At 41.2% G+C, this 20,264-nt stretch overlaps 1 protein-coding gene across 10 annotated transcripts in view; it reads left to right on the top strand.

The window, feature by feature from the left end:
* Positions 1 to 20,264, top strand: part of LOC128691929 (SPARC-related modular calcium-binding protein 1) — a 741,978-nt gene that overhangs the window by 396,320 nt on the left and 325,394 nt on the right. For all 10 annotated transcript variants that reach the window (XM_070080108.1, XM_070080089.1, XM_070080126.1 and 7 more), the window contains 3 exons: positions 6,758 to 6,850; positions 7,279 to 7,494; positions 15,441 to 15,470. In XM_070080108.1, the coding sequence (XP_069936209.1) occupies positions 6,758 to 6,850; positions 7,279 to 7,494; positions 15,441 to 15,470 (339 nt within the window). The remainder of the gene's footprint in view (positions 1 to 6,757; positions 6,851 to 7,278; positions 7,495 to 15,440; positions 15,471 to 20,264) is intronic.

The following is a 20,264-nucleotide window of genomic DNA, read 5'->3' as shown; positions in this document are numbered from 1 at the left end:
TACACACACTAGCGGGGTACACACACTAGCGGGGTACACACACTAGCGGGGTACACACTAACGGGGTACACACACTAGCGGGGTACACACACTAACGGGGTACACACACTTGCAGGGTACACACACTAGCGGGGTACACACACTAACGGGGTACACACACTAGCGGGTTACACACACTAGCGGGGTACACACACTAGCGGGTTACACACACTAGCGGGGTACACACACTAGCGGGGTACACACACTAGCTGGGTACACGCACTAGCGGGGTACACACACTAGCGGGGTACACACACTAGCGGGGTACACACACTAGCGGGGTACACACTAGTGGGGTACACACACTAACGGGGTACACACACTAGCGGGGTACACACACTAACGGGGTACACACACTAGCAGGGTACACACACTAGCGGGGTACACACACTAGCGGGGTACACACACTAACGGGGTACACACACTAGCAGGGTACACACACTAGCGGGGTACACACACTAACGGGGTACACACACTAGCAGGGTACACACACTAACGGGGTACACACACTAGCGGGGTACACACACTAACGGGGTACACACACTAGCAGGGTACACACACTAGCGGGGTACACACACTAACGGGGTACACACACTAGCGGGGTACACACACTAACGGGGTACACACACTAGCGGGGTACACACTGAGCGACGCATCTTTCATGTGAGCAGTAGGCTTCTGTGTACCTTTCAGATGAAGCAGTTATGTTGTCTAGGCCTAAAATGCCTATCGGATAATGTTTTCACACTTTTATCGCTCCTTATTAAGCTTATGTTTACTGAGGTCTTGCAGTATATTTTTAAATTTCAGAATTTCACTTCTATTGTTATCCTGCTTCATATAAGGTTAGCTAGGCTGTGTACATCACAGCTAGGCTGTGTACATCACAGCTAGGCTGTGTACATCGCAGCTAGGCTGTGTACATCACAGCTAGGCTGTGTACATCACAGCTAGGCTGTGTACATCACAGCTAGGCTGTGTACATCACAGCTAGGCTGTGTACATCACAACTAGGCTGAGTACATCACAGCTAGGCTGTGTACATCACAGCTAGGCTGTGTACATCACAGCTAGGCTGTGTACATCACAGCTAGGCTGTGTACATCACAACTAGGCTGTGTACATCACAGCTAGGCTGTGTACATCACAGCTAGGCTGTGCACATCACAGCTAGGCTGTGTACATCACAGCTAGGCTGTGCACATCACAGCTAGGCTGTGTACATCACAGCTATGCTGTGTACATCACAGCTGGGCTGTGTACATCACAGCTAGGCTGTGTACATCACAGCTGGGCTGTGTACATCACAGCTAGGCTGTTTACATCACAACTAGGCTGTGTACATCACAGCTAGGCTGTGTACATCACAGCTAGGCTGTATACATCACAGCTAGGCTGTGTACATCACAGCTGGGCTGTGTACATCACATGTGTACTACTGTACTAGCTGCTGTTAGTGAGATTTTGTTCTGAATTAGTTTTGTAAGTCGAAATAGCACTTTATAGGAACTAACATTCACAAATTGACATTAATGAGGTTTGATTATTAAACAGTGGGAGCAGGTATTGCTAATTTAAAATAATCTTGATACTGAGGTTACTTAACAAATTTCGGGTTTGCAACATGGCCAGTTGTACTTGACCTTGCGTGTCAGCGTTTGGCTTAACTCACTTGCTGCATATACTATCAGAACAATCAGTAATCATTATTAAGTGTGGCAACAGAGAGGGTAGTTATAAAAACTTAAGTAGTGTAGGGCACCCGCCGGAGATGAGTGGTGGTGGCGGAGGGAAGACACGCGTAACACCGCCCACATAAAAAAAAAATATAAGAGATAATCACAGATCATCTTTCCCCTTCCCCTTTCCCGCCAGTCTTAAACATGATTACTGTGAGAGTGTTGGTGTAGCCACCCCCCTTGTCTTCCCAGCTGGGCGGCACAGCAGGGCAGCGTGAGGCATGCTGCGCACTCGCCACTCCGCACCTGCTACTACTCCACACATTCACAAAGGAGTCTTGCAAATCACTTAAAATGAATTGCTCCACGACGAATTTCAACTCGAAGACGGTAGTTAAGTCCAGTAACCCCAGAGGCTCGATCTTCTTCTTGCAGGTCGTCACTACTCAACTTTGATGGAAATTTTGGATACCATTTTACATTTTTGTACTGCTATTACAGTAATTTTTGTGTGAGTATATATTAAAAATGCTCCCAAGGCTTGACCATGCGTGCTTATGTATAAAAATTTTTATTTTTTGATAAATTCTATTATAATATGTTTTCAATAAAATATATGTATATATATATATATATATATATATATATATATATATATATATATATATATATATATATATATATATATATATATATATATATATATTGACAAACATGATCGGCTTGTTTCCTTTAGTTTTTTTCTTTTTACTGAACACACATAAACTCTTAGGGTTTTGGAAGCCTCAATGGAACATACAAGTCAAAATGTTGATAGAAACACCTTTGCTTGGCGAAGAACTTCTTTAGGACCAGAAGATTATCTTCACCGAGTGTAACAACGTATACATAAGCTCTTGCTTGTGTGGTGTTTCTTCAACACTTGTGGCCAGCTGCAGGCTGCTCTTCCTCCTTGAGTTTCAGTGTTTCCAGACCCAGCGAGTGTTTGTGTGGAGGCTGCAAGGCACTAGCCACGCCTCAGATCAGATCAGGAGGGGGCAGTTAGAGCAGTCATAAACCACTGAATGAAGTGTTTGGGTGCATTTTTACTGAAGAACTTCGGGTTGGACATCTCGGGGTGGAGCAATTTCAGCCGCCCGAGCCGTCTGGACTGAGAATGACGTAAGCCGAAGTGTTGAATTGTGAAGGTTTGGTCTGTGTCTGGCTCCAGCTTTCAGCACTCGGGCTGGACCATCATGCACCGCCTAGTGTAACACTCTTCGTCAGTAGTTTGTTAATAACCTGCCTCCAGTTTCTTTCACCCAAGTATCAGAGTTTCAACTGACGCCCAAATGACAGGCTGTTAGTGACAGCATGGTTGTTAGCAGTAATTATAGAACAGACCTTTAACCTGTGGGTGCAGGAGGTTGTTCCACGAGGCCACGTCACACAGTGTAGACGGTGGGGGCGGTGACGTCCAAGGCACGAACACAACACTTCGCTGCTTCTACCATAAAAGTGAGAGCCATATGAAGAAAGGTTAGACGAGCGATGCTGTAGAACATGACTCGTGTAGTTGCCATGTGGCTCTGCTTCGTCAGGCTATACCTGCTCTTACTTCTCCTGCTTTTATAGTACAGCCTGTTGACCACATGTTTTAGGCCCTCGTCAACGAATCTGCCACCGACCACTCTGCTTTCACTCACCCTAAAGTGTTAATAAGACCCCTCACATATGTTGCAGTAGAGACAGTAAGTGCCAGCAGGGCTCCAGAGGTCTTCACCTAAATTCCAACAGGGACGTGAGGGCCATTCAATCAGGTATCAATAGGGACGTCAGAGGCATTAAATAAAGTGCTAACAAAAACAACTGAGACCATCAATCAAGTGTTAACAGGGACCACAAAGTGTTTATGCTCACTTCTAAAAGCTTAAAAAAATAAAGTCTTCAGTTTTTCATATCAGTATTGTCAGATATGGTAACTGCTAACAATTACTCATTAACTAATGTTCTTATACTGAATATCTGTGAATTACATCAATTACCTATGACTTGGAACTATCAGTAATTATTGTAGCACTACAATGCAGAATTAAAGGCCAATGTGGAGTTAGAAAGTTAAATAGAGCCCTGCTGGAAAGATTCTACTAACACGTTAGAGGATATAGACCTGCCGGAGAGGCAGTAGTGAGAGATGCACCGGAGAGTGGACGAGGAGTAAGTACGAGGGCCTTTCAGTAACTGAGTGTCAATGATGGCTGGGGATGGTGTTCGTGCACTGGAGGTCGTCAGGCTAGACGTTTACTAAGCTTGTTAACGTAAGAGTGCTTGTGGACTTGCGTAGTACTATGTGTGGTTCCTCTACAGGGTCTTCTTTCTCTCCCTCAGGTGAGTCTTCTAGCGTACTCTGCTCACGTCACAGGCATGCCTCTTCATGTACCTTTTCCACACTTTAAGCACAAGTTGTGCTTAATGTTGACTATATGTTCACGTAGTGTTTGTTGAGTTTTATGTTTACCAGTTAGTTTACGTAAATATTAAAGTTAATTTATATATATATATATATATATATATATATATATATATATATATATATATATATATATATATATATATATATATATGCAAATAACAACGGTACTGGCCGAGACTTGAACCCTGGAGCTTTAACACGCCACCATCGTAGTATGTCAAAATTCAAGACTCCCTAAACCACTGAAGCATCAATATCACATACAACAAGTGCCTAGTAGCAGTAGACATGTCACTCCTGTTACGGACACAACGTGGCTGTGGCAAGCTAAGAATTAATTTTATTCTCTCGTTTTGAATACTAGTTGCACAAGCACTTTGCATATTAATTCATCCACGAACAAGTGGTTTTAAGCAAATAACTCGGTCAGTGCAGTTATTTGAATATATATATATATATATATATATATATATATATATATATATATATATATATATATATATATATATATATATATATATATGTCGTGCCGAATCAGTAAAACGTGATCATTTAGCAAGAACTCGTTTAAAATTAACTCCTTTCTAAAATTTTCCCTTATTCGTTTAAAATATATATACTTTTTCATTTATGTTAGCGTAAAAAATAATAATTTTGTACCATAAGAACCTTAGAAAACTTACCTGACCTTATTATAACAAGCGCAATTTAATTTAGCCTAATCCAACTAAATATATTTTATATAAGTTTACAGTAATTTAATAAACAAACACAATGAAATGTATTTTTTTCGTTAGGTTCAGAATGATTTTTGCGAAAATATTGCATACACAAATTTTCGCTTGTTTTATTCGGCAAGATGAGCGTTGCTGTTTAAGCCGAAATTGCAAGTTTTACCTCTTTGGCACGATATATATATATATATATATATATATATATATATATATATATATATATATATATATATATATATATATATATATATACACACACACACATGAGGTGCTATCAAAAAGTTCCTGGACTGCCGCGAATTACTTACTTTGGGAGGCTATAGACTGATCCCAGCGCCTCTCCCCACTTAAAACATTTCTGGAACTTTTCTTTTCTAACGACATTTAGCATAATCTGTGATTCTCCTTAAATATCCTCCACGTCGTTAAAACGTTGCCCCTTGACTGCCAATATTATTTTTAAGAAGAGAAAGAAGGTTTAAATGAGGGAAGTAGGAAGAGTAGAGACGACTGTCATGTTATTATAGGCCAGTAAAACGACTCTTGCTATCTTCAATCAGTAAACAGGGCACCAATTTCACAGCCACTCGTCTCTTCTTAATTTTTTTTTTGTATTAGAATGCCCCCCCCCTCAGCACTTGCAATGTCCTGGAGGCTCTGACAACGATCTTCATGAATAACCTTCCTCACTTTTTCAGTGGTGTTTAAGATATTGATGTACGATCAGAGTGTTCATCATCCTCAGCTGACGTTTGCCCTACTCTGAATCAAGAAAACTATTCAAAACACTGTGTGTCTGACTCATTGCTTCATCACCAAATGAGTTATATTAGGTGTTTAACCGTGCGTGAAACAGTTTCATATACACACACTATTCTTTCTTTTAAAGACTGCATTGTTATAAAAAAAATCGCAACAACACACTGGCAACACGACAGTAAAATGCTCGTCTGACTTCAACAGAATGACCGACCGCAGTGAAACTCGCCACAGTACTGAACAAAGGAGCGAATTGTGTACTGTGATGTATACCAACGCAATATTTCACTCGGAAAGCTGGCGAAAATTTGAGTCTGGGAACTTTTTGATTATGTAATATATATATATATATATATATATATATATATATATATATATATATATATATATATATATATATATATATATATATATATATATATATAAAGTAATATTTAATAAACTTATAATGATCTATGATATATTTAGTAGAATTTAGCTAAAAAAATTTAGTTTAGTTTAAGTTACATTTGATCAAAAAGTATAATTATTTACATCACTGTCAGTAAGAAAAAAAATATCTATGAAAATATGAAAATGTAAATTTCGGGGGAAAAATTTCAAAATTCTTTTAAGAGAGTTTGGCCTATTCGGTAAGTTAGTTAGGATATATATATATATATATATATATATATATATATATATCTATATATTTATATATATATATATATATATATATATATATATATAAAATAGCCGTGAATTTAAAAGGTAAGGGGTAGGGGACTATCTGTATTACCCATAATTCTCCCTAGATCAGTGGGTATCTCAGTTGCTCAGTACATATTTCTCCCTGTACCCCACCAACATACCCCTCACCTCTTTGTATCCTTATTCCCTTCAGTACCTGTTTATGTTATCATATCTGGCTCTCGCATCCCCACACTTACTGGTGACCCTACTGTCACTCCCACACTACACAAGTAGCACGCACACGTGGCTCTATACCCCCCACAGTAGCCCTCATACATTCCCCCACAAATAGCATCTACACGTGGTCCCTACACGTGGCCCCCACAGCCAGTGACCACAGCTCTCGACCTCCTCATGACCAGAGCGGTGCAGCGGGAGGACCAGGAAGACCTTCATCAAAAACCTGGGTCGTCACTTGCTCAAGGAGTTCCAGAGAGAACGAAACACCAAAGGAGGTCAGTACTTACGTCCCATCAGGGCAGTGACTGATATTCTTAATAATACCCCTTAGTTGGATCAAACCTGATAACCCACCTTTTCCCTAGCGCTATATGAGCCCTAGTGGTTTAGCACTTCCCTAGATGTATAATATTTTCCTAGTTTTAATTTTCATCTATTTTGAAATAAATTTTCTAATCCAATGTATTACTTAAGGACTTCTATTACTAGTGGGAGGAGATTTCCTCTATCATAAAAAAAATATGCTAGTTAGAAGAGTGACTGGTGGAATTTTTAAGTAAACATCAAATAATTGAACTAAACAGTTTTTATAGTTTTAGAAGTATGTCTTGAGGAGCTCTATGAGGAGCTCTATAATAATTAACGACTTGTTCTACAACCATTTCTCCCTTGCCCACCTACTGCCTGCCTGTCCCGTGAGCAGTGTCTGAGGACAGGCTACTGAGGAAGGCCGTCAAATGGAAATTCAACCGACTTGACACCAACGGAGACAAGCAACTGAAGCGGCGGGAGTACAGAGCGCTCAGGAAACCGGTTCGTAAGTTCATCAAGCCCAAGAAGTGCGCTAAGAAGTTCCCTCGCTTCTGCGATACCGACAACAACAGCATCCTCTCCGAGGACGAGTGGATGGCCTGCTTCTGTAAGTAAACTATGTTGATTTCCATTAAGGATTTAAATAGCATGTAGCTGAGCGAGCACTTGAGACATGTTAATTGTTTAAGATGTATCAATATATATTTTGCCAGGTGAGGGAGAACTTGTGTGTCACACAGCTACTGACATGTCAAGTATGACTAAAGTAACGATTTTTTATGTTAATCTGATGAAGGCAATGAAAGTTAATCAAAACACACACACACACACACACACACACACACACACACACACACACACACACACACACACACACACACACACATACACACATACACACACATACACACACATACACACACATACACACATACACACACACACATACACACACACACATACACACACACACCTACAGGAACCATACATAGTTTTAAGACGAGGTATGACAGAGCTCAGGGAGCAGAGAAAGAGAGAGGACCTAGCAGCGATCAGTGAAGAGGCAGGGCCAGGAGCTGAGTCTCGATCCCTGCAACCACAATTAGGTGAGTGCAATTAGGTGAGTACACACACAAAAAAAAATAAAGGGGTTAGCTAGGAGGGTGGGGAACCAGAGATCTGGTGGATGAACCCGGGAGGGAAGATTGGGAGTTAGAGCTCAAAAAAAAAGGAGGAAGGGTGGGGAAGGAAGCTAGAAGAGCTTGGCAAGAAAATGGAAGAGAGGATAGCTTAAGAGAGCAGGAAGTGGGGGCTACAGGTCTTAGCAGCAGAAGATAAGATACAGTGCTTAGAAGTGGAACTAAAAAACCTGAAACAGATTAGAGAGTCCACGATATCAGGAACCTCTATATCAGTCACACACAAGGGGACTGTAAGGAGAAAAGGAGCTATGCTGTATGTGAAGGCCTTATCAGACCCACGTGGGGCCCAGGAAAAAACGAGGAGCACACTGAGATCAAATAAGAGGTCTGAAGACAATGAAGGTATGCCATATGCAGAGACTCTAACAGACAACTGCAGTAGCAAGAAACAGCTGAGCACGAAAGACAGTTCACTGAGCATAGGGGCTTCAGCAAGAGCAGGGATTGAAGGCAGGAATGTTTCAATGGAAGGAACTAAAACACCTCAGAGGATGCAAAGGGAGACACAGTGGGAGGAAGAAAGGAAGAGGTCAGTTTTCGTATATGGGTTCCAAAAAGTCGAAGGGAGAACCTACGATTAAAGAAAACAGGAGGAGGAAAAGGCGATTGAAGGTATAATGAAAACAATAGGTGAAGGTAACATGACCCAGGTGACAAATTTTCGGAGAATTGGGTGATTTGCAAGTGGAAGGAAATGGCCTGTCAAAGTAATTTTCAAGGAAGAATCAGCTCGAACCAGGATCCTGCAGTAGAAAGAATGACTTAGGGACAAACCAGAGTACCAGAGAGTGTACCTCGATCATGAGAGAACACAAGAAGAAAGAATGATACTAAAAAGAGAGGGTACAAAGACGAAAGGAGGAATGAGAGGCAATGATGAAGATGAGCAAAACCCAGACCCAGGTGGAAGGGCAAACACACACCCCAGAACCACCTGCAGAAGGACTCCAACCACAACCATCCCAATGCAACTGAACAATCTAACCCAAAACCCACACACTGTTCCCTCTGCCCCCACCCCCACATCACAAACCTCACCCCTACAGCAGCCCCCCATGGGCACTCTGCCCCCACCCTCTCATCACAAACCCCACCCACACCACAACCCCTCATAATCCCCCTCCAGGGCCCATGCCCCCCCAACCCCAATATTCTCCCAGGACCACAGTGATAGAAAAGAAGCTCAAGATTTGGTACACGAACTCGGACGGAATAAGAAATAAATATGAGGAGTGGAATGAGAAAATCAATGAGAAGCCCCCAGACATCATAGCAGTCACAGAAACGAAACTCACTGAGACAACAGAGTAGTAAGGGATATATGTTGGTAGTAAGGGATATATGTTGCTAGTAAGGGATATATGTTGGTAGTAAAGGATGTATGTTGGTAAAGGATAAGTGGAGCTCTGAGTTAAGTCTTTAGTGGAGAAAAGTTTTTTGTTTGTTTTTCCAATTTTCTTGTTGGTTTTATTACTTTTATCTTTCATACGTAACTCTGATGGATTTCGAGAGTTGTTGTACTCTCGCAGCCTGGCCCAGGGTTAGTCTTGTCTGGTGCTTGTCTGATCAACCAGGCTGTAAGTGCTGGCGGCTTGCTGGCCCACATCCATCACAACCTGGTTCATCTGGCACTTGATGGAGGTACATGCCCAGTTTCCTCTTAAAAACTTCTACGCTTGTTCCGGCAGTTTTTCAGATATTGTGGTCTGGGGCCACAGGTGTTAATACAGTGTTCTGTTATTGTGCCCACGGCGCCCGTTTTTCACTGGGTTTATTTTACACTTCCTCCCATATCTCTCCAGTATGTTGTTATGGCAATGTGCAGATTAGGAACCAGGCCCTCAAGCACCTTCCCCCCCTCCCTCTCCCCCCTCTCTCTCTCTCTCTCTCTTTATATATATATATATATATATATATATATATATATATATATATATATATATATATATATATATAACAACACTGCGACTAGCCAAGGACTCGAACCCATGCTGCTTTGGCCTGCCTCATGGTGGGCGAAAACTCATGACGTCTTAATCCACTGGACCACACAATCCTTAAGAGTAGCGCATCCAGCGGAACTGGATGTATTAGTATGTACTAGAGACTAGAGTGAAATTAGCCTAGAGTCATCCACACCATCGTATGTCCTTGGGTAGCGAGTACAACATCCAGTTCCACTGGATGTTGTACTCGCTGGATGCGCTACTCTTAAGGATTCTGTGGTCCCGTGGATTAAGCATGTCGTTAGTGATTATGCGAGTCAAGTGCCCTCAGTTGTAACATAGAATCGATAATAATCAGAGTCCAGCTAGCATCAGTGAAAACAGGAAAATAAAATAAATAATGAGCTAATTAAAAGAGAAAAAAATCATAGGAAATTAGGAAGGCTGAAATAGGAAAAAGAAATCAGTGAGTTAAGTAGGAAAAATAATTAGGAGGAGGGCGGAGAGACCCAATCAAGCATGTACATGCAGTCAGTTCATAGAAATGACAGGGACAGTCAGACTCGACGCTGTGTTGGAGAGTAAATGCCAGACTTGCCTCTCTTCTATCACACTAGTGGCTTATATTTTTGGCTTCACGGGCAAGCGGTAAAACTGTTGGGGGTCGTAGAGCGTCTGGGAGAATGGAAGGCAAGTGGATTCGATCCGAGGTTAGGGAGAGTAGTTACAGTTCTTTGGATCAAGAGAACTGCTTTACCGGCGTCAAGGTACCTCCCTCTAAGGCGGGTAGTAAATGATCCTTCATATTTCCCACCTTCACTTATTATATATTAGGACCAATTATAATTGGAAAACTTATTTTATTTTTCTTATTAACACATCGGCCGTCTCCCACCAAGGTAGGGTGGCCCGAAAAAGAAAAACTTTCACCATCATTCACTCCATCACTGTCTTGCCAGAGGCACACTTACACTACAGTTATAAAACTGCAACATTAACACCCCTCCTTCAGAGTGCAGACACTGTACTTCCCATCTCCAGGACTCAAGTCCGGCCTGCCGGTTTCCCTAAATCCATTTATAAACATTACCCTGCTCACACTCCAGCACGTCAAGCCCTAAAACCATGTGTCTCCAATCGCTCCTAACATGCTCACACATGCTTGCTGGAAGTCCAAGCCCCTCGCACACAAAACCTCCTTTACCCCCTTCCTCCAAACTTTCCTAGGCCGACCTCTACTCCATCTTCCCTCCACTACAGATTTATACACTCTCGAAGTCATTCTATTTTGTTCCACCCTCTCTGCATGCCTGAACCACCTCAACAACCCCTCCTCATCCCTCTGGATAATAGTTTTGGTAATCCCACACCTCCTCCTAATCTCAAAACTATGAATTCTCTGCATTATATTCACACCACATATTGCTCTCAAACATGACATCTCCACTGCCTCCAGCCTTCTCCTTGTTGCAACATTCACCACCCATGCTTCGCACCCATATAAGAGCATTAGTATAACTATACTCTCATACATTCCCCTCTTCGCTTCCATGGACAAAGTTCTGTGTCTCCACAGACTCCTAAGTGCACCCCTCTCCTTTTTTCCCTAGTCTGTTCTGTGATTCACCTCATCTTTCATAGACCCATCTGCTGACACGTCCACTCCTGAATATCTGAATACATTCACCTCCTCCATAATCTTTGCCTCCAACCTGATATCCAGTCTTTCGTTACCTAATTTTTTTGTTATCCTCATCACCTTACTTTTTCCTATATTCACTTTCGATTTTCTTCTTTTACATACCCTACCAAACTCATCCACCAACCTCTGCAACTTCTCTTCAGAATCTCCCAAAAGCACAGTGTCATCAGCAAAGAGCAACTGTGACAACTCCTACTTTCTGTTAGATTCTTTATCTTTTAACCCCACACCTCTTGCCAATACCCGAGCATTCACTTCTCTTACAACCCCATCTAATAATATATTGAACAACCATGGTGACATCACACATCCTTGTCTAAGGCCTACTTTTACTGGGAAATAATCTCCCTCTCTCCTACATACTCTAACCTGAGCCTCACTATCCTCATAAAAACTTTTCACTGCTTTCAATAACCTACCTCTTATTCCATACATTTGCAACATCTGCCACATTGCCCCGCTTTCCACCCTGTCATACGCCTTTTTCAAATCCATAAATGCCACAAAAACCTCTTTACCCTTATCTAAATACTGTTCACCATATTGTTTCACTGTAAACACTTGGTCTACACACCCTCTGCCCTTCCCTAAAGCCTCCTTGTTTATCTTCTATCCTACTCTCCGTCTTTTAATTCTTTCAATAATAACTGTACTTTACGAGGTATACTCAACAGACTTATTCCACTATAATTTTTGCATTCTCTTTTGTCCCCTTTGCCTTTGGAGAAATTGTGACCAATTATATAACTGGAGGACTCATGACCAATTATAACTGGTCATATCGTGGTCAATTATATTGTCAGCATAGTTGCTGATCCTCCTTTACATGTGTTGTATGCATAGATTAGCTGAGTATTATAGTACCATCCATGTGCTTTATATAGAAGATCCCTAGGCCTGTGACTGTATGACGTCACGGGATACAGCATGAGTGAGTGAGAGGCGCTGCCTCGTCCTCACTCAACGGATAGACATTCAAGCAGGCAGAACAAGGCAGGCCTGGGCTCCCATCCACAGTCTGACAATATACATAGCGTTAGCATCCAACAAGTGGTTTACCTTATCCATCATTCTCCTTCCGAACCCCCGCGACAATATAACTGGAGGACTCATGACCAGTTATAACTGGAGGACTCACAGTTAGAGTAACAAATATGCTCAAGCCACCAGCAAACAGTTTAAGACAGGTGTTAGAAGAGAACACCACTACTATATATACCTTAGATGTGGCCTCCGAAGTGGCTAGTTTGTGCGCCCCATAACCATCCTGTGGAGGGCAGCACAAGAACATGTGGATATACAAAAGGCCTAGGAACTAGGCCTGGATTTACATTTGCAGTTCACTTATCTTTTGCAAGAAAATTTTGGAAATTGGCTTAATATGTCTGGTATAATTTTTTCATTCTTAAGATATCTTGACAAGTCACATAGGTTATTATACTATCACTATATTTCTCAATAAGTGGACAGTTGAGCACATAGTGTTCAAGATAGTGCCCATAGGGCTGCCCAACATGGGAGGACTGAAATATAGAAGAAAAAAATAATGGAGGTAGTGATGGAGAACTTGACGAGTCAACGCATCAAAGATGCCACAAGACAGAAGTGGATGAGCCAGTGAGGCTGGACCTGGTCTTCACACTAAACGATGCATGTGAAGACAGAAATCGACTATGAAATACGACTGCACAGCTCTGAAACTTAAACATTCAGAGGTAAAGCTGGAAAGGAATAAAATAGGAAGAAGAGACTAGTTAAAGATGAGAGCGTTCATGAAGTACAGCTAGTAGGAACTAGAAGAAAAGGCAACAAATTTGTAGAAGTTCTAGTCGAGAAATATACTGAGGAACGTGTTTAGGTACAGGTACTATTACTAATACAGTTGCAGATCAAATACTAGTGTAGCTAAAGACTTAGTTCATACAAAAATTCCGAAGCAGTGTGTAGCAGGGTAGAGAGAAGTCAGGTGGGGTGATGTCTCACGTCAAAACATTTGGGCTTGTAGCCACATCACGGGGTCACGTCATCTAACTTGGATGTCAATAATGTTTTGCTAGGAGGTTGAGACGCTGGCGTTGCTCTCATGTACACGTCATTCACAGTCGTATGATTGTAGTGAAGCTCAGATTATTTTGACGTCCATGAATCTAACTGTTACTTTGTTGTGACCTATCTTTCACGCTACAAGACTGCTTTATGATCAGTCTTTCACGATGCAGGACTGGTTTATGAACTATCTTTCACGATGCAAGACTGGTTGACGATCAATCTTACACGCTACAAGACTGGGTAATAATCTAACCTCCTGTGAGACTGGCTTAGCAAATGTCCTTCTCCCTATTACAGGGCTACGTTGTATCTTTTGTCCAGCTACACGATTTGGATCTGTGTTCCGTCGTGTGTTGCTGGGCTAGGATGTGTGTTGGACACAGATGGATGTTATGCAGTGGTTACCCACTCTGTGTTTACACTGACGGTCTGAATTATGTGAATTATCCGAGACACAGATTACCAGTAAGATAAATTCAAGGCTCCCAGATACGACAGTAATATTTAATAAAAATTATACGCTTTGTTCATAGTGAAATGTATGAATATGTTACTGTTACTAATGATAATATTGTTGTTTTTTTAATAATATTACAAATACTGTTACAGAGAAGTGCTACTATGTAGTTGTTGCTGCTGATATTCTTCCTAATGTTATTACTGTTATTACTACCACTACTACCTAACTACTAGTAATACATCTAGTATTACTGGTAATGTAACTTCTATTATTTCTACTACTAATGCTACTACTATTTCTCCTACTGTTACAACTACCACTACAACTACTATTACCACTACAACTACTACTACCGCTACAACTACTACTACAACTATTGCTACTAATACGAATAAAATAAGTGGGTATAGAATTACAGACTAATGCTGTTATCAATTGACCCCCCTTCGGGGTTTAGCGCTTCCCATGACAATGTAGTGATTTTAACAAGTCTCAAGTGCTGGCTCACTGGGGCTCCCCATCACAATGTTCAGTGTCACCTTCCATGATTTTAATTTTTGTTTTTTCTCCGAATTCAGAATTTCAGATTAAATTTAATTAAAAAGGTTACTTAGTAATTTATATATATATATATATATATATATATATATATATATATATATATATATATATATATATATATATATATATATATATATATATATATATATGCAAAACAACCACTCTGAAAGAATAGAGAAATTCCAAGCGCTTTCGTGACTACTCACATTATCAAGGAACTACCATAGTTCCTTGATAATGTGAGTAGTCACGAAAGCGCTTGGAATTTCTCTATTCTTTCAGAGTGGTTGTTTTGCATATTCTGAAATCACCTGTTTACTGTGATCTTATTGCATATATATATATATATATATATATATATATATATATATATATATATATATATATATATATATATATATATATATATTACAAAGTTTGTATTCTTTAAATTAATCTTGTAATTTTTCTGTATATATATTCACTGATAAGTGTCTGTCTGTCAGGCTATATACAATAAAATTTTGAGTGTATATACACTGACGGTTTTAATGGTTTATCTGCACTTGAAAAACGTTCAAATTAAACCATGATTATTATATTTTTGTTTAACTTTAAGTTTGGTGTGGAAGTAATTGTTGTGTTGTTCCACAGCTCCCGAGTCCAGCAGCAGACATAACGGACGTGAGTGTTTGTAAACACATTTCTTACTTATTTTCATAGCTAATGTGTGTGAGGGGGGGGGAGGGTAGGAGGGTTGCTTGCTTGTTTGTCCTGGCTTGTACCAAAACTGGTGGAAGGCCAACCAAGACAATTGACTCTTGGGATTTTGTTATTGGCTGGTTCGTTCCTTTTTTTTTTCCTTCCTGTTTTCTCCCCCCCCCCTTTATTTTTTTTCTCTTTTCCTTCATTTTTTTTTTCTTCCCTTTATCTTTTTTCCCTTCATTTTTCTTCCGTGTATCTTTGTTTTTCTCTTCATTTTTCTTCCTTTACTCCTTGTTTTCCCCCTTCATCTTTTCCTCTCTACTTTTTTTCCTCTTTCCTCCTTAATTGCCATTCCAGTCCTTGCTTCCCTATCTCTTTCTTCTCTTCCTTATCGTCTTTCATTTCAGTTTGTTATTACTCCATTTTTTCTCCTTCATCAGTTTGTTATTACTCCATTTTTTCTCCTTCATCCCCTCTCCCCCTCTTCCTCCTTCTCTTCTTCCTCTTCCTCCTCCTCCTCGTGTACACTCGCTGATGGCTCTCGTACACATCGTGTTTCCCCGTTGTTTGTGTTATGACTGGGGTCTGCTGCTGGTGTTCCTGTTGCTGCTGCTTCTGTTCCTGCTTCTCTTCCTGTTGCTTCTGTTTTTGCTGCTGTTAAATGCGTCCAATTTTAGGTGTTACTGTATTTGTGGATCATGGCCTGATCAAGTATATTGTTACTGCTGGCCACACGCAATCCAACGTAGTTGTCTTCAGGAGGGAACTGGACAGATACCTAAAGTTAATGCCGGATCAGCCGGGCTGTGGTTCGTACGTTGGACTACGTGCGGCCAGCAGTAACATCCTAGTTGATCAGGCCATGATCCACTAGGAGGCCTGGTCATGGACCGGGCCGCGGAGGCGTTAATCCCCGGAATACCCTCCAGGTAGGTAGACTCCAGGTAGGAACCACAGCCTGACTGGTCACGTACTGCCTAGGTATGTCAGATACTTATTGGGCCCCAGACACTTACTGTGTTTTCTTTCAGAGTACTCACGGCACCCTTACTTTTCATTGGGGTTATATTGCACCGTCTGCCGAGTGTTTTGCTTTCACAGGGAGTGAGTTCTGTGTGCAGATATGGGAACAGTCCCTCAAGCTTTTTCAAGTGTAAATAACAAAAAGGCACAATACCGTGACTGGAACGATACTCAAATAACCCGCACATAAAAGACGTAAGCTTCTGTCTTTTATGTGCGGGTTATTTGAGTATTTTTCAAGTGTAAATTATGTGCATTTTTCACCTGCGTTCCAAGGAATACTGGTCAGGGGACTTCAGGGATTTCAAACGTTCATAGTAATTGAGGTGTTTTACAGTACATTCCCTATATCTGCAGTTTTGCCTGCCTTGAAAGGGGCTGTTAGTGTACCACAGTATTCCAGCTTAGAACAAGTGACTTATAGAGGATCATCATTGGCTTGGTATATGTACCTTGCTTTGAAAGTTCACATTATCCATCCTATCATTTTCCTCGCAGATGTGATAATGGCATTAGTTGTGATACTTGAAGGTGAGATCCTGTGACAGTATCACTCCCAAGTCCTTCACAATAGTTTTTCGCTGTATTGTGTGGTTGCAATTTGTTATATGCACAGTTCTAGTTATTAATTCCTCAAGTTTTCCATAACAGAGTCCTCTTTGAACATATTCTTTTCTGCGGCCCATTTGAAGTCTTGGTTTATATCCGTTTGGAGATTTACAGTGTCCTCGGTGGTTGACACTCTCATGTAAGCTCTAGTATCGTTTGCAAAAGAAGACACGGTGTTCTGGTATACATTTCCGTCTGTGTCGTATATGAGGATGAGGATTTAAATCTACTTAACCAGTTAACTTTTCTGTGGTAGCAATCTTTATTCACGTTTTCAGTCGTACCAGTCTCTCTTCCGTTCATAAGTTTTAAGAGTTTTCCTGGTGCTTGGCCGGTCAACCTCACTGGCCCAGATACTCATCACAGCCTGATTGATCTTGCACCTGGTGAAGATACTTGTCCAGTTTTTCCTTGAAGACTTCTATACTTGTTCCAGCAGTGTTGCTGATATATTCTAGTAAGATGTTGAATAATCTAGGACCACGGATGTTGATACAATGTTCTCTTACTGTGCCCACTGTGTCGCTATCTTTCACTGGGTTTATTCTACATGTTTTCCATATCTCTGACTCAAGTATGTTGTGATGGCAATGTGCAGAGTTGCGGCAAAGCCGACAAGTACTTTCCAGGTATATATCATCATGTATCTCTCTTCTCCTCACCACTGAGTATATATTAAAGACTCTGAGGTGTTTCCAGTAATTTGAATGCTTTTTTGGCTCTTTGTAGACTCTGATATCTATTCCGTCCTCAACACTGAACAATGGTCCAAGTGAAAGATCACAAGTGATTTGAATAGCGTCACCAATGGCACTATTTCCCTTGTCCTGAAAGTTCTTATTATCCATCGTGTCATTTTTCTGGCTGTTATGACATTTGTTTTATTGTGTTCTTTGAAAGATCAGGCCACATAATTACTCCAAGGTCTTTCACGTGTTCTTTTTCACGTGCTCCACTTGTTTTATATACAGCGCACCTTTTGAGTTGTTCATTCTTTCCATGTTTAAGCTGTCGGAACTTATCACCACTGAAAATCATGTTATTCTCCACTACCCACTGAAAGACTGCGTATAACTTCTTGCAATTTTTCCCTGTCTTCTACCGAGGTTATCTGCATGCTTATTTTAGTGTCATCCGCAAATGATGATACATAACTGTAACGGATGATTTTATCTATGTCCGCTATGAGGATAAGAATCAGCAGAGGCGCCAGGACTCTACCTTAGGGTATTGAGCCTTTCACTTTGCTAATGATGGATTTTGCTCTGTTTGCTACCACTCTTTGTGTTCCGTCTGTCAAGGTTGAATATCCATCTGCCTACTTTCCCCGTTATACTTATGGCCCTCATTTTGTGTGCAATAACTCCATGATCACATTTGTCAAATGCCTTTGTAAAATCCGTGTATACTCATCTGCGTTTTGATTTTCTTCCAACGTCCTGTAATGTACCATAATGGTTTAGTAGATGTGATAACCATGATCTTCCTAATCTCGGACCATGCTGGTTTGACTTGTGCAGTTTGTGTTGTTCCATAAAAAATATAATTTGGCGTCTGATCACCCTGTCGAAGACTTTGATGATGTGCGATGTTAGGGCTGCCGGTTTCTAGTTTTTTACTAGCACTCTACCGCCTCTTCTATGCAAAGGAGCTATGTCTGCACTCTCTAAGGTCTTACTGATTGCACCTACATCTAGGTTCTTTCTCCCAAAGAACACTGAGTACTGGCGCTAGTGATACTTTGCATCTCTGTATAAATGAGGAATTCCAGTAATCCAGTCCAGTGACTGCATGAGTGGGCATGTTTTCCTTTTTTTTCAAATTCTGCAGTATTAGTGCTCATATCAGTTATATGATGTGTATGGCCTTTGGTAGGGATTTTTTTTTTTCGCATTCTCCACCCTGCACTGTGATTTACCACCATATTTGTGAGGTTGAAATCTCCTTGTTAAACTCCTCAGCGTTGCTGACGGTGGTGTATGTACAAGGATAATTACTAAATATCTATATTCCTCTTTAATATCTACAGCTTCTGATATATTTGATGAAGTCATCAGTTGTGTGCAACAAATATGTGTCTTTCACATGTTCTCCTACTCCTTTGTTGTGACTTTCAACAGCTATGTATCTCACTGTTCAAAACTTCCTTGTGTGTTTCTGTAAATGTTGCAGTTTCTCTTGTCTTTTTCTGTGGTACAAGTGTGTACAGTAATGTTGTACGAGTGTGGACAGTAATGTTGTACGAGTGTGTACAGTAATGTTGTACGAGTGTGGACAGTAATGTTGTACGAGTGTGTACAGTAATGTTGTACGAGTGTGTACAGTAATGTTGTACGAGTGTGTACAGTAATGTTGTACAAGTGTGTACAGTAATGTTGTACAGTAAGATATACATACTGGTACACACAGGTACACACAAGAGAGCTCTGTTCAGAGGTACACACAGGTACACACGAGAGAGCTCCGGTCAGAGGTACACACAGATACACACGAGAGAGCTCTGTTCAGAGGTACACACAGGTACACACGAGAGAGCTCTGTTCAGAGGTACACACAGGTATACACAGGTACACACGAGAGAGCTCTGTTCAGAGGTACACACAGGTACACACGAGAGAGCTCTGTTCAGAGGTACACACAGGTACACACGAGAGAGCTCTGTTCAGATGTACACATAGGTACACACGAGAGAGCTCTGTTCAGAGGTACACACAGGTACACACGAGAGAGCTCTGTTCAGATGTACACATAGGTACACACGAGAGAGCTCTGTTCAGAGGTACACACAGGTACACATGAGAGAGCTCTGTTCAGAGGTACACACAGGTACACACGAGACAGCTCTGTTCAGAGGTACACACAGGTACACACGAGAGAGCTCTGTTCAGAGGTACACACAGGTACACACAAGAGAGCTCTGTTCAGAGGTACACACAGGTATACACAGGTACACACGAGAGAGCTCTGTTCAGAGGTACACACAGGTACACACGAGAGATCTCTGTTCAGAGGTACACACAGGTACACACAAGAGAGCTCTGTTCAGATGTACACATAGGTACACACGAGAGAGCTCTGTTCAGAGGTACACACAGGTACACACGAGAGAGCTCTGTTCAGAGGTACACACAGGTACACACG

The sequence above is a fragment of the Cherax quadricarinatus genome, chromosome 6, assembly GCF_038502225.1.
Source record: "Cherax quadricarinatus isolate ZL_2023a chromosome 6, ASM3850222v1, whole genome shotgun sequence".
NCBI lineage: Eukaryota > Metazoa > Arthropoda > Malacostraca > Decapoda > Parastacidae > Cherax > Cherax quadricarinatus.
The sequence above is the reverse complement of the archived record's forward strand: the minus strand, read 5'-3'. Positions and strand labels throughout refer to the sequence as shown.